Source organism: Salmo trutta, unplaced genomic scaffold (genome assembly GCF_901001165.1).
Source record: "Salmo trutta unplaced genomic scaffold, fSalTru1.1, whole genome shotgun sequence".
NCBI classification, from domain to species: domain Eukaryota; kingdom Metazoa; phylum Chordata; class Actinopteri; order Salmoniformes; family Salmonidae; genus Salmo; species Salmo trutta.
This window is the reverse complement of record NW_021822406.1, coordinates 567407-582500: the sequence shown is the minus strand read 5'-3', so window position 1 is coordinate 582500 and position 15094 is coordinate 567407. Positions and strand designations below refer to the sequence as shown.

General features: G+C 49.1%; 1 protein-coding gene across 6 annotated transcripts in view; it reads left to right on the top strand.

Moving 5' to 3' along the window:
- Positions 1-13047, top strand: part of LOC115182210 (E3 ubiquitin-protein ligase RBBP6) — a 34873-nt gene extending 21826 nt beyond the window's left edge. For 5 of the 6 annotated variants that reach the window (XM_029743831.1, XM_029743830.1, XM_029743828.1 and 2 more), the window contains 3 exons: positions 3364-3459; positions 3614-6130; positions 10732-13047. In XM_029743831.1, coding sequence (XP_029599691.1) covers positions 3364-3459; positions 3614-6130; positions 10732-11647 — 3529 coding nt within the window. In that variant the 3' untranslated portion in view covers positions 11648-13047. The remainder of the gene's footprint in view (positions 1-3363; positions 3460-3613; positions 6131-10731) is intronic. The other variant, XM_029743829.1, reaches the window with a different exon arrangement.
- The last annotated feature ends 2047 nt before the right edge of the window (positions 13048-15094 follow it).

The window sequence follows — 15094 nt, the reverse complement described above, 5'->3', positions numbered from 1 at the left end:
CGATGTGCCAAACTAACCCACCATGGCATGGTGCAGAATGTTACCCCGGGGCTAGTGGTGCAGAATGTTACCCCGGGCTAGTAGTGGGGAATGTTACCCCGGGGCTAGTAGTGGGGAATGTTACCCTGGGCTAGTAGTGGGGAATGTTACCCCGGGGCTAGTGGTGCAGAATGTTACCCCGGGCTAGTAGTGGGGAATGTTACCCTGGGCTAGTAGTGGGGAATGTTACCCTGGGCTAGTAGTGGGGAATGTTACCCCGGGGCTAGTGGTGCAGAATGTTACCCCGGGCTAGTAGTGGGGAATGTTACCCCGGGCTAGTGGTGCAGAATGTTACCCCGGGGTAGTGGTGCAGAATGTTACCCCGGGCTAGTAGTGGGGAATGTTACCCCGGGCTAGTGGTGCAGAATGTTACCCCGGGCTAGTGGTGGGGAATGTTACCCCGGGCTAGTGGTGCAGAATGTTACCCCGGGGTAGTAGTGGGGAATGTTACCCCGGGCTAGTAGTGCAGAATGTTACCCCGGGCTAGTGGTGCAGAATGTTACCCCGGGCTAGTGGTGCAGAATGTTACCCCGGGCTAGTGGTGCAGAATGTTACCCCGGGCTAGTGGTGGGGAATGTTACCCCGGGGTAGTAGTGGGGATTGTTACCCCGGGGCTAGTGGTGCAGAATGTTACCCGGGGCTAGTGGTGCAGAATGTTACCCTGGGCTAGTGGTGCAGAATGTTACCCCGGGCTAGTGGTGCAGAATGTTACCCCGGGCTAGTAGTGGGGAATGTTACCCCGGGCTAGTAGTGGGGAATGTTACCCCGGGCTAGTGGTGGGGAATGTTACCCTGGGCTAGTGGTGCAGAATGTTACCCCGGGCTAGTAGTGGGGAATGTTACCCCGGGCTAGTGGTGGGGAATGTTACCCTGGGCTAGTAGTGGGGAATGTTACCCCGGGCTAGTAGTGGGGAATGTTACCCCGGGCTAGTGGTGGGGAATGTTACCCTGGGCTAGTGGTGCAGAATGTTACCCCGGGATAGTAGTGGGGAATGTTACCCCGGGCTAGTGGTGCAGAATGTTACCCCGGGCTAGTGGTGCAGAATGTTACCCTGGGCTAGTGGTGGGGAATGTTACCCCGGGCTAGTGGTGGGGAATGTTACCCCGGGCTAGTGGTGCAGAATGTTACCCCGGGGCTAGTAGTGGGGAATGTTACCCCGGGCTAGTGGTGCAGAATGTTACCCCGGGCTAGTAGTGGGGAATGTTACCCCGGGGCTAGTGGTGCAGAATGTTACCCCGGGCTAGTAGTGGGGAATGTTACCCCGGGGCTAGTGGTGCAGAATGTTACCCCGGGGCTAGTAGTGGGGAATGTTACCCCGGGGCTAGTGGTGCAGAATGTTACCCCGGGCTAGTAGTGGGGAATGTTACCCCGGGGTAGTAGTGGGGAATGTTACCCCGGGCTAGTAGTGGGGAATGTTACCCCGGGCTAGTAGTGGGGAATGTTACCCCGGGCTAGTAGTGGGGAATGTTACCCCGGGCTAGTAGTGGGGAATGTTACCACGAAGAGCCGGGCTAGTAGTGGGGAATGTTACCCCGGGCTAGTAGTGGGGAATGTTACCCCGGGCTAGTAGTGGGGAATGTTACCCCGGGCTAGTAGTGGGGAATGTTACCCCGGGCTAGTAGTGGGGAATGTTACCCCGGGCTAGTAGTGGGGAATGTTACCCCGGGGCTAGTAGTGGGGAATGTTACCCCGGGCTAGTAGTGGGGAATGTTACCCCGGGCTAGTAGTGGGGAATGTTACCCTGGGCTAGTAGTGGGGAATGTTACCCCTGGGCTAGTAGGTGGGGAATGTTACCCGGGCTAGTAGTGGGGAATGTTACCCCGGGCTAGTAGTGGGGAATGTTACCCCGGGCTAGTAGTGGGGAATGTTACCCCGGGCTAGTAGTGGGGAATGTTACCCCGGGCTAGTAGGGGGGAATGTTACCCCGGGGCTAGTAGGTGGGAATGTTACCCCGGGCTAGTGGTGCGGGAATGTTACCCCGGGGCTAGTAGGTGGGGAATGTTACCCGGGCTAGTAGTGGGGAATGTTACCCCGGGCTAGTAGTGGGGAATGTTACCCCGGGCTAGTAGTGGGGAATGTTACCCCGGGCTAGTAGTGGGGAATGTTACCCCGGGCTAGTAGTGGGGAATGTTACCCCGGGCTAGTAGTGGGGAATGTTACCCCGGGCTAGTAGTGGGGAATGTTACCCCGGGCTAGTAGTGGGGAATGTTACCCCGGGCTAGTAGTGGGGAATGTTACCCCGGGCTAGTAGTGGGGAATGTTACCCCGGGCTAGTAGTGGGGAATGTTACCCCGGGCTAGTGGTGCAGAATGTTACCCCGGGGCTAGTAGTGGGGAATGTTACCCCGGGCTAGTGGTGCGGAATGTTACCCCGGGGTTAGTAGTGGGGAATGTTACCCCGGGCTAGTAGTGGGGAATGTTACCCCGGGCTAGTAGTGGGGAATGTTACCCCGGGCTAGTAGTGGGGAATGTTACCCCGGGCTAGTAGTGGGGAATGTTACCCCGGGCTAGTAGTGGGGAATGTTACCCCGGGCTAGTAGTGGGGAATGTTACCCCGGGCTAGTAGTGGGGAATGTTACCCCGGGCTAGTAGTGGGGAATGTTACCCCGGGGCTAGTAGTGGGGAATGTTACCCGGGGCTAGTAGTGGGGAATGTTACCCGGGGCTAGTAGTGGGGAATGTTACCCCGGGGCTAATGATGGGGAATGTTACCCCGGGCTAGTAGTGGGGAATGTTACCCCGGGCTAGTGGTGGGGAATGTTACCCCGGGCTAGTGGTGGGGAATGTTACCCCGGGCTAGTGGCGGGGAATGTTACCCCGGGCTAGTAGTGGGGAATGTTACCCTGGGCTAGTAGTGGGGAATGTTACCCCGGGCTAGTGGTGGGGAATGTTACCCCGGGCTAGTGGTGGGGAATGTTACCCCGGGCTAGTGGTGGGGAATGTTACCCCGGGCTAGTGGTGGGGAATGTTACCCCGGGCTAGTGGTGGGGAATGTTACCCCGGGCTAGTGGTGGGGAATGTTACCCCGGGCTAGTGGCGGGGAATGTTACCCCGGGCTAGTGGCGGGGAATGTTACCCCGGGCTAGTGGCGGGGAATGTTACCCCGGGCTAGTGGTGCGGAATGTTACCCCGGGGCTAGTGGTGGGGAATGTTACCCCGGGCTAATGGCGGGGAATGTTACCCCGGGCTAGTGGTGCGGAATGTTACCCCGGGCTAGTATCCTAAATCCTTGCATTCTGTGGCTTAGAGAGAGATTGACCTGTTCAAAGGTTTCCTTCAGACACGTATTATGGGATGTGACCAGTTCTGCCTCTCTGGGTTACCAGGGTAACGTCCAAGCTGGATGAGTTCACTAAAGACTTTGCCAAAGAGCTGATGGAATACAGACCTGCTCCCAAGAGACGGAGACGCTCCTACTCCAGGTAACACACAGAATGACATCTGATGAGACATATTTCTGGATTAAACCTCTTGAACTGTTCATTGAGATATATTCTCTGATATCTAGGACAGAGATGATATGAATTGTGTAGAGTAATCAGACATCAACTTTTTTTTTCTCCCATTCCTCACCAGGTCTCGTTCCTACAGTCGTTCTCCATTCAGCCGTTCCCCCTACTCCCGATCACGTTCTCCTCGCTCCCGCTCCAGGTCTTACTCGTACACCCCCAGCCGCTCCCGCTCACGTTCCAGGTCTTACGGACGCTCCCCCTTCTCCAGACGCAACGGAGGCCGGGGAGGACGCAGCCGCTCCTACGGCCGCTCGCCACGGTCCCGCTCACGCTCCCGTTCCTACGGCTACCGTCGCTCCGGCTCTCCTCGCTCCCCTCCGCCTTACCGAGGTGGTGGTGGTGGTGGTGGTGGTGGTGGTGGGGGGGGCTGGGAAGGAGGAGACGGAGCTGAAGGAGGAGGGGGGTATCGGCCCAGGTCTCGCTCCCCGGGGGGCTACAGGAGGAGCAGGAGTCCAGGAGGGGTTAGAGGTCACCATAAGCCCCCCCCTCGAGAGCCGCCCCCTTACGAGCATAAAGGTGGACCTGACCTGTCTCCCGGGGGCAGGGAGCGCTGGGAGAGAGACAGCTACAGACAGTGGGAGAAAGAGTACAGGGACTGGTACAACAAGTACTACAAAGACTACAGTACCCAGCATGCCTCAGTGCACCACCGCGGTGGCCGGGGCAGCAGAGAGAGGGACCGCCTCACCCCTCCACCCAGAGACTACTCCCCCCAGGGGCGGGTGAGGAGAGGTGAGAGAGGGGGACCTCCCGGACCCCACAGAACTCACCACGCCTTGTCCTCTATACCCTCCACCTCCGCCAGGGGGGATGGAAATAAGGAGCGCACACAGGGGGACACTAGTAAAGAGCGCACACAGGGGGGAACCAAAACGTCAGAGAGCGGAACTAAAACTCTGAAAGCGAAGAAACTGAAGAAGAAGAAGAACGGGGAGGAGCTGGATTCAGCCAACCAATCACTGGACAGAGGTGATGCCACACCCGTCAGGGACGAGCCAATGGATGAACTCCACACCCTGACCCCTAGCAAAGCCCCACCCACCTCCACCAAGGTCTCGACCAATAAGGCAGCGCTGCTGTCTGGTAAAACCCCTCCCACCTCGTCCAGCCAATCGGAGAAGAGCAGGAAGGAGAAGGGTAAGGTGAGAATAAAGACGGAAGGCAAGGTGAAAGGAGAGAAGGTTAAGAGAAAGACAGGAGGAGAGGCGACGGTCACAGCCTCAAAGAACAAAGAGTCTTCAGCCACTAAACCAACCAAAGCATCGAAGGTCAAACCAGACGAGCTAATCAAGAGAGAGAGGGGGCGGAGCACCCCTGCTGTTAGAGGAGGTATGGCTAAACTCCCCCTGCCCCGCCCCCTCCCCCCTCACCCCCACGACCTCCCTAAACACCTGGGCGACGCCCGCGGGGGAAGGAGAGATCCCATTCACAGTGTCGGGGTACGCCCCCCTGGTCGCCCCCTCCAGCCTACACCTCCCTCCCCAGCAGAGAAGAGGAGGAGAGTGGAGGAGAGGGAAAGGGGGAGGGGGATGGACAGAGGGATGGGGGGCCCCCCGGCTAAGCTCCGCCGGGCCGAGGGTCCGTACCTCCAGAGAGGACTTCCAGCCAAGCCTCCCCTCCTCCTGAACCTGGCATGCAGAGAGACGGGTAGAGGAGAGGGTCTGCTCCCCATCCCTGGTACCTCACAGACAGGGAGGCTAGACCGTTTCCATCCCATCTCCATCTCCATCCCTGGGCCTGGTTCCTCCATGGACCTGGGGAGAGAGGGGAGAGGCGACGGGCTGCTGCCCACCCCAGGGAGCTCTGAGGCAGGCAGAAGAGAGAGTGACAGGGGGTCTATCTGGCCTCTCATGGGTCTGCAGGTCAAACCCTTCCCCCAGAGGAGAATCAAACTGAACAGAGACCTGGGGAGGAACAGCAGTATGTCCCGCCCAGAGGAGAGACCAGCTCCAGCTACTAATATCACCACTACTACTATTACCTCTACTGGAGAGAGACCTGCTGCTCCTGAGAGAGGAGGAGCAGAGAGAGATGGAGGGATGGAGAGGGTGGCGGTGATGGTGGAGCGGAGGTCGTCTGGCGAGAGGTCAGAGGTCAGGTCTGTTAGGTCAGAGAGGCCGTCGTCAGGGGAACGTTTGCCAGAGAGAGGAGAAGGTGGAGGAGGAGGAAGGTCGGTCTCTCTAGACCGCATGACCATCGCGGAACGCTCGGCCATCGTTAAGAAACCTGATGTCACCAGGGAGAGAACAGAGAGCGAGTACACTCCGCCCACTGAGAGGGAGAGACCAGCTGAGAGCTCCAAGGAGAGAGAGAGGCCAGCATCAGCCAAGACAGACAGGTCATCATCCCGGGAGAGGTCAGCCACCAGGGAACAGAAAGGAGAGAGAAGAGAGAAGGCCTCGTCCTCCGTAGACAGACCTGCCTCTACAGGAGAGAGAGCTGCAGGGACCCAGAGAGAGACTGTAGCTGAAGACAGAGCAGCAGTGGTGAAGGAGGGTTCTGGGAAGACCAGAAAGATCAGCAGAAAGAGTTCTGAGCCCACGGTCCACCACTCATCAGACCACTCTGTCACTTCAACTGGGTGAGTTGCCCTTTCAACCTCTGACCTTCCAACGGTTCTTTATTAACCCGTGTTGTTGATCAATCATCATCATCAACGTTCTAGAGTTTTCTCCTTTAGTTAACAACGACCAGACTGTTAGGACTTCGCTCAACGTTCTAGTTTTCTCCTTTAGTTAACAACGACCAGACTGTTAGAACTTCGCTCAACGTTCTAGAGTTTTCTCCTTTAGTTAACAACGACCAGACTGTTAGGACTTCGCTCAACGTTCTAGAGTTTTCTCCTTTAGTTAACAACGACCAGACTGTTAGGACTTCGCTCAACGTTCTAGTTTTCTCCTTTAGTTAACAACGACCAGACTGTTAGGACTTCGCTCAACGTTCTAGAGTTTTCTCCTTTAGTTAACAACGACCAGACTGTTAGGACTTCGCTCAACGTTCTAGAGTTTTCTCCTTTAGTTAACAACGACCAGACTGTTAGGACTTCGCTCAACGTTCTAGAGTTTTCTCCTTTAGTTAACAACGACCAGACTGTTAGGACTTCGCTCAACGTTCTAGAGTTTTCTCCTTTAGTTAACAACGACCAGACTGTTAGGACTTCGCTCAACGTTCTAGAGTTTTCTCCTTTAGTTAACAACGACCAGACTGTTAGGACTTCGCTCAACGTTCTAGAGTTTTCTCCTTTAGTTAACAACGACCAGACTGTTAGGACTTCGCTCAACGTTCTAGAGTTTTCTCCTTTAGTTAACAACGACCAGACTGTTAGGACTTCGCTCAACGTTCTAGAGTTTTCTCCTTTAGTTAACAACGACCAGACTGTTAGGACTTCGCTCAACGTTCTAGAGTTTTCTCCTTTAGTTAACAACGACCAGACTGTTAGGACTTCGCTCAACGGTCTAGAGTTTTCTCCTTTAGTTAACAACGACCAGACTGTTAGGACTTCGCTCAACGTTCTAGAGTTTTCTCCTTTAGTTAACAACGACCAGACTGTTAGGACTTCGCTCAACGTTCTAGTTTTCTCCTTTAGTTAACAACGACCAGACTGTTAGGACTTCGCTCAACGTTCTAGAGTTTTCTCCTTTAGTTAACAACGACCAGACTGTTAGGACTTCGCTCAACGTTCTAGAGTTTTCTCCTTTAGTTAACAACGACCAGACTGTTAGGACTTCGCTCAACGTTCTAGAGTTTTCTCCTTTAGTTAACAACGACCAGACTGTTAGGACTTCGCTCAACGTTCTAGAGTTTTCTCCTTTAGTTAACAACGACCAGACTGTTAGGACTTCGCTCAACGTTCTAGTTTTCTCCTTTAGTTAACAACGACCAGACTGTTAGGACTTCGCTCAACGTTCTAGAGTTTTCTCCTTTAGTTAACAACGACCAGACTGTTAGGACTTCGCTCAACGTTCTAGAGTTTTCTCCTTTAGTTAACAACGACCAGACTGTTAGGACTTCGCTCAACGTTCTAGAGTTTTCTCCTTTAGTTAACAACGACCAGACTGTTAGGACTTCGCTCAACGTTCTAGTTTTCTCCTTTAGTTAACAACGACCAGACTGTTAGGACTTCGCTCAACGTTCTAGTTTTCTCCTTTAGTTAACAACGACCAGACTGTTAGGACTTGGCTCAACGTTCTAGAGTTTTCTCCTTTAGTTAACAACGACCAGACTGTTAGAACTTCGCTCAACGTTCTAGAGTTTTCTCCTTTAGTTAACAACGACCAGACTGTTAGGACTTCGCTCAACGTTCTAGAGTTTTCTCCTTTAGTTAACCTCTCTGGGGTATGTGGGACGATTTCGTCCCACCTACGTAACAGCTACTGAAATTCCAGTGGCGCGATTTTTGAATCGTTAGAAATACTATTACTTCAATTTCTCAAACATATGACTATTTTACAGCTATTTAAAGACAAGAATCTCGTTAATCTAACCCCACTGTCCGATTTCAAAAAGGCTTTACAACGAAAGCAAAACATTAGATTATGTCAGCAGAGTGCCCAGCCAGAAAAAATCAGACAGCCATTTTTCAAGCTAGCATATAATGTCACACAAACCCAAACCACAGCTAAATGCAGCACTAACCTTTGATGATCTTCATCAGATGACACACCTAGGACATTGTGTTATACAATACATGCATGTCTGTTCAATCAAGTTCATATTTATATCAAAAAACAGCTTTTTGCATTAGCATGTGACGTTCAGAAAACGCATAACCCCCGGCAAACTTCCGTTGAATTTACTAACAGTTTGCTAAATTACTCACGATAAACGTTCACAAAAAGCATAACAATTATTTTAAGAATTATAGATACATTACTCCTCTATGCACTCGATATGTACGATTTTAAAATAGCTTTTCGGATGAAGCACATTTTGCAATAATCTAAGTACATAGCCCGGCATTACAGGGCTAGCTATTTAGATACCCACCCAGGTCAGCATCCACCAAAATCACATTTCCTATAAGAAAAATGTTCTTACCTTGCTTGTTCTTCATCAGAATACACTGCCAGGACTTCTACTTCAATAACAAATGTTGGTTTGGTCCCAAATAATCCATCGTTATATCCAAACAGCGACGTTTTGTTCGTGAGTTCTAGAATGCTTCTTCACGGTCTCGCGCATGGCGCATTGGCGTGTCAAAAATGTCTAAATATTCCATTACCGTACTTCGAAGCATGTCAACCGCTGTTTAAAACCAATTTTTATGCCATTTATGTCGTAGAGAAGTGATAATATTCCGACCGGGAGTATGCATTGAGCCTAAACAGCCGAATAAAATTTCTCCTCGGGAGCGACTCATGCACGCGCATCATTCAAAGGTCCTCTGAGCATCCACTTACAAAAGGCGATAATCTGTTTCAACCTGAGGCTCCCTCGTAAACCTTCAGTTATTTCGCGGGCTCTGAGAGCCTATTGGAGCCCTGGGAATTGTCACGTTACAGCTAAGATCCTTACTTTTCAATAAAAAGATGCAAGACGCACGACTCCTTGTCAGACAGGGTACTTCCTGCTTGAAACCTTGTCAGGTTTTTGCCTGCCATAGGAGTTCTGTTATACTCACAGACACCATTCAAACAGTTTTAGAAAATTGAGTGTTTTCTATCCAAACCTGAACAATAATATGCATATTCTAGCTTCTGAGTTGGTGTAGGAGGCAGTTAAAAATGGGAACATATTTTTTCCAAAATTCTCAATACTGCCCCCTACCCCAAACAGGTTAACAACGACCGGACTGTTAGGACTTTGCTCAACGTTCTAGAGTTTTCTCCTTTAGTTAACAACGACCAGACTGTTAGGACTTCGCTCAACGTTCTAGAGTTTTCTCCTTTAGTTAACAACGACCAGACTGTTAGGACTTCGCTCAACGTTTCTAGAGTTTTCTCCTTTAGTTAACAACGACCAGACTGTTAGGACTTGGCTCAACGTTCTAGAGTTTTCTCCTTTAGTTAACAACGACCAGACTGTTAGGACTTGGCTCAACGTTCTAGAGTTTTCTCCTTTAGTTAACAACGACCAGACTGTTAGGACTTCGCTCAACGTTCTAGAGTTTTCTCCTTTAGTTAACAACGACCAGACTGTTAGGACTTCGCTCAACGTTCTAGAGTTTTCTCCTTTAGTTAACAACGACCAGACTGTTAGGACTTCGCTCAACGTTCTAGAGTTTTCTACTGTAGTTAACAACGACCAGACTGTTAGGACTTCGCTCAACGTTCTAGAGTTTTCTACTGTAGTTAACAACGACCAGACTGTTAGGACTTCGCTCAACGTTCTAGAGTTTTCTCCTTTAGTTAACAACGACCAGACTGTTAGGACTTCGCTCAACGTTCTAGAGTTTTCTCCTTTAGTTAACAACGACCAGACTGTTAGGACTTCGCTCAACGTTCTAGAGATTTCTCCTTTAGTTAACAACGACCAGACTGTTAGGACTTCGCTCAACGTTCTAGAGTTTTCTCCTTTAGTTAACAACGACCAGACTGTTAGGACTTGGCTCAACGTTCTGGAGTTTTCTCCTTTAGTTAACAACGACCAGACTGTTAGGACTTCGCTCAACGTTCTAGAGTTTTTTACTGTAGTGAGAATTGTGATCGAATATTCTGCACAGACCGGTGCAACACAACCAATCAGAGCTGCAGTAGGCCTATATGCAAATAGCCATTGCAATATATGGATCTGTGCCATTCACTGAACAAAAATAACCACAGTAGCCTACTTGTCCATTGTTAAAACTGGAACTTAAAGCAGGTACAGCCTTCACGGTAAACGGGCAGGGCCCTCACGGTAAACGGGCAGGGCCCTCACGGTAAACGGGCAGGGCCCTCACGGTAAACGGGCAGGGCCCTCACGGTAAACGGGCAGGGCCCTCACGGTAAACGGGCAGGGCCCTCACGGTAAACAGGTGCCGGAAGTTGCACAGTGTTTACACAACATTCAAGTTTGCTCTCAGCAGACCTGAAATTTGCTCAGTGCCGAAACAAATTAGAGGGAACATTGGTTATATAATGGTTTCCCAGTTGATGTCGCTAACCCCTGATCCTAGATCTGTGTATATAACATGGTTATAATGCTTCCTAGTTGATGTTCTCTCTAACACCTGATTTTGGATCTGTGTATTGTGTGTTCCAGCAGCAGCAGGGCTGTAGAGGAGAGGTCTGAGCCGGGCCAGAGCCAGGGTGCTGTGTCTAAACCCCGGGACCTCCAGACCCAGAGGAGACCCAGTCCCGTCCAGTTCCCCAGCCCAGGCAGGGAGAGGGACCGTGGGACCGGAGGAGTCCTCATCCAGCCACCACCCCGGTCCAAGTGGGAGAGAGAGGAGGAGGAGGAAGAGGAGCAGCACTCAGGGTCCAGGGAGAACGGGGCGTTGGCGGTTTCCTCCTCCATGCCCAGAGACGCTCTGAGGAGAGAAGTCTCACCAGCACCACCTAGTGGCCAAGGCAGGGAGATGCAGGGTAGTGTCTCTAAAACAGCCAACACAGAGGGGAAGAGAGGGAGGGAGGAGGGGACTAGAAGGAGGGAGGAAGGCAGAGGGCTTAAAAAGGGACAGGTGAACTTTAGAAAACCAGCTAAGACCGAATCCAGAGGGGTGAAGGAGGAAGGAAGAGGAGGGGTAGGGAGGGAGGAGAGTCGAGGGACGGGGCCAGAGCCAAGGCGACAGCGTCTGTGTTCTGACCTGGGTAGAGAGACGGACGAGGCAGCCTTCGTCCCCGACTACAGTGAAGGGGAGGGGTCAGACGGGGAGAGAGGCAGTGGCCTGAGCCATAGCCCCTCCCACAACACCCAGAGCCCCGCCTCCCAGAGCCCCGGCGGCTCCCCTAGCAACCACAGCGGCTCCACCGCGACGGACAAGAAGAAGAAGAAGAAACACAAGAAACATAAAAAACACAAGAAGCACAAGAAGCATTCTGCCGACGCTGAGCCTCCCACCGAAGGAAGGAAGGAACACAAACACAAGAACAAGAAGAAGAAGCACAGGAAGAATAAAGAGGAGGAGGGAGGAGGGGAGGCAGAGGAGAAGACTGGTCAGGAGTCAGCCACCATCTGAGACCCTGCTAGCTCATGATAGCTCATGGTTACAACCTGAGTTTTCTAGTTCATGCTAGCTCATTTAGTATCTAGCTAAAGACTACCACTGAGAATGCTAGCTCATGCTAGCTCTGTTAGCATTTAGCTAAAGGTTACAACTGGACTTAACCTTCTTGGGGGATACTTTGTCAAATTATTTTAAATACTTAAGCTGAGCTGGATATCGTTTGTTTATGTATAATGGAACCACTGGAATAAGTGGAGCTCACCTCAGATATTTGTAAATATTCTGTGTTTTCTGTTAATGTGATGCAGGCTCTCTCTCTGATGCAGGTTCTCTGTGAATCTGTTTTTGTACATAGATGATGCTGCAGTATATTCTATTACCCTGATCTATGGCTATAAGGTGTCTGAAACTCTGAAGTGTCCCAAATTAAACCCTTTTCACTATATATTGCACAATGTTTGACCAGAGTCTTATGGCCCTAGGCATTAGAGCCCTAGTCTTACAGGACTCTGGTCAAACGTAGTGCACTATAAAGGGAATAGGGGTTAAGTTGTGACACTTCCCTGATGTATAGTAGGTTCTCATCATGTTCATATGAACTGATCTGAAGTCAGGCTAACTGAATGGTGTCTAGTGGAAGTTACTGTAAACTTTTTTTTAAATTAAAATGTTTTTTCCCCTTTAAACTTTGACTGTTGTCTTTTCATTTATAGTTTGGTGAATAAAACAGGTCTGTTTATCAGAATCCCACAGTTCTTGTGTTTATTGACTTTGACACATTTTTCAGATGTTAAATGGTTTATTTTCTAAACTCATAGCTGGTTTTACAGGTGTTATCTTATGTTCAGAACCTTTTCATCAGGCATTCATTGGAGTTGAACACTTCTCTCATTAATGCAAAATCAAAGTTTTGTCAAACACCATATGTACATTCAGCTTAGTCACCAATCCATAATGATAAACTCCCTGGTTAGTCACCAATTGATAAAGGAATTTATATGTTTAAGGTAATGACTAAAGTATTCCACCCTGAAACTGTATAACAGAGTGAAATGTATTAGAATTATGACTATAATTCTCTGTGTGTACATAGGAAGACTAAGACAGTATGTTACTATTTGACAATAAGCAGAAGTATAGTTGAGACATTCAAGCAGAAGAGGAACTGTCAACAGACAACTTGTGACTACTGTGAAACTGATAACAGGAAGGAGGGGAGAAACTGTTAGCCTTGCAGAAGATTATGGAACATGTTGCAGAATAAGATAAGCAATGTATGGGTAGAACATTGGGACAGAGTTAGAGGGGCAGTTATAAAGTGTATGTTATAACCAAATGTGAGGTATAAAAGGCTATGTGCATTGTATGATTTTCAGAACGTTCTCTGAATAAAAAACAAACCTTTTGCAGAATTCCGAGACTGTCAAATTCTTCTATTAACCAGGGCCTTACAACCTCTGGGGAATTGGTCAAAGCTATGGTGATTATTATCATCATTGGGATTAGAAATTCTCGTGACACCAATCCATAATGATAGGCTCACTGGTTAGTCATTCTGACATTTAGGGCACCATTCAATCAGATCAAACAACCTAAATAATGGTGTAGATTACATCATATCAGGCTAATTGAGGCGTAGATTACAACATATCAGGCTAGTTGAGGTGTAGATTACATCATATCAGGCTATTTGAGGCGTAGATTACAACATATCAGGCTAATCGAGGTGTAAATTACAACTGCTGAGGAAATTCTAATCAAAAGGAAGAGGCTGCAGATTCTTCAAACAACTTTTATTATAAGAATTGCAATTCTGGAGTGGTTAACAATCACTCAATGGTACAGAGTTGGGTCTCAGGTTTTATGAAAAAGCTCTGTCTACGAAGCAGAAGTGTGAAAGCATAAAAGGGTATATTGTCCACTCAAGCAGGAACAACAAGATTAGCTCAGATCAGGTGTAGTTTGTCTCCAGGTCATATTGCTGTTGCGATACAAAAGTAATCTTCTTTCAGTTCTCCTCCACACAGCTGCACCCTCAGTGTATGGAAGACAGGATGTAGCCTTATCACAAGGTTACACCCAATCGGCTGTTGGCCTTAAACCCAGAGGCCTAACTCAGGCCAACAGACACAGTATGGAAAAGAACTGATCCAAATATTCAATGCATAAGCAGTATAGAACATAATGTTGTAATTTTCCACCATACAACATATCAGGTTTATCAAGGTGTAGACTAGAGCAAACATTTGAATCTAAAAAGGCTGCATGAGATTATCCAATGGCAACATCAGTGATGGGTATTACAGCAGGTTTCTGATTTGACAGCTCCAATGCAGTTACACCTCAGGCATCACCTGAATAAAAACAATGAAACGACTATGCAGTTTTCGGTTATGGCGGATTAGGGCAGAACGGATTGAATCCAGCCCTAAATTACACTCCAGAGTTTTAGCTTGTAAACATGGCTGAATGGGTTCCTACTCCTCCATGCAGCCAATGTCCATTTTCACGATAGGTATAAGACGGTGTCATGACATGGCCCTTTCTGGGTATAGATCATGGCTTCTCACTCTCTCCTACACCAAGGTTGTTATCTCAGGTCGTAAATTCCTGGCAGAGACTCTCTCCCCCTTTTCATGCAGTATGGAGAGAGTTCCACAGTAGAACAATGGAACTCCTGCCAAATTCTACTACATTCCAGAATTTGAGACTGGAACAATATCCATATTTTGGAGAATGTGCAAACGGTCAGTGGAGAAGCCAGCTACGACCCGGTCCGTTTTGTTTCATGTTTGTGACCTCATGGAAAGAGAATACAGCCACATTACCCTAACTCTGTTTATACAGGTGCCTCCGTTATGAGGTTTGCATCTAATTATTGTATAAAATGAATGTATAAAGATGGAACTGTTTGATGTAATATGACGTTAAACCTTTAATGTGAAAGAACTGTATTCCCTTTAAAGTTGAACTAAGTCATTGGCCACGCCCCCGTGAGCACAGACATGATCAGGCATCATAGAACCACCTTTTCTACTGCTACGAATAAAAGCCCCTCCTGAGGAAATCCTCTTCAGACCACACGTACCTCGGTGTAAACTGAGGTAGCACAGGTTTGAGTTTAGACTAAGCAAACCCACAGAGTGAGCTGTGATTGCGAATAGTTATTGAATTCCTAACCATACCACGTGGAGCATTGGCTACACGGCTGGAAATGGTTAAACTCTGAGACTATCGATCCCTACAGAATAAGAGCAAATCTTAGACACTAATTATTAGTCTGCAGCTAGAAATTATATAAACCTGGGATGCGACGACCGACAGCCGCCGAAACGTCTATTCTACGAGAAAATTTCTGAATGGTACTCGGAAAAATCCATTCTAACCACGAAATACTTCGATCTTCAGGGAGGCAGAGAGACGATGATGAACTGACTCTGACTCTGATTCCAACAGAGA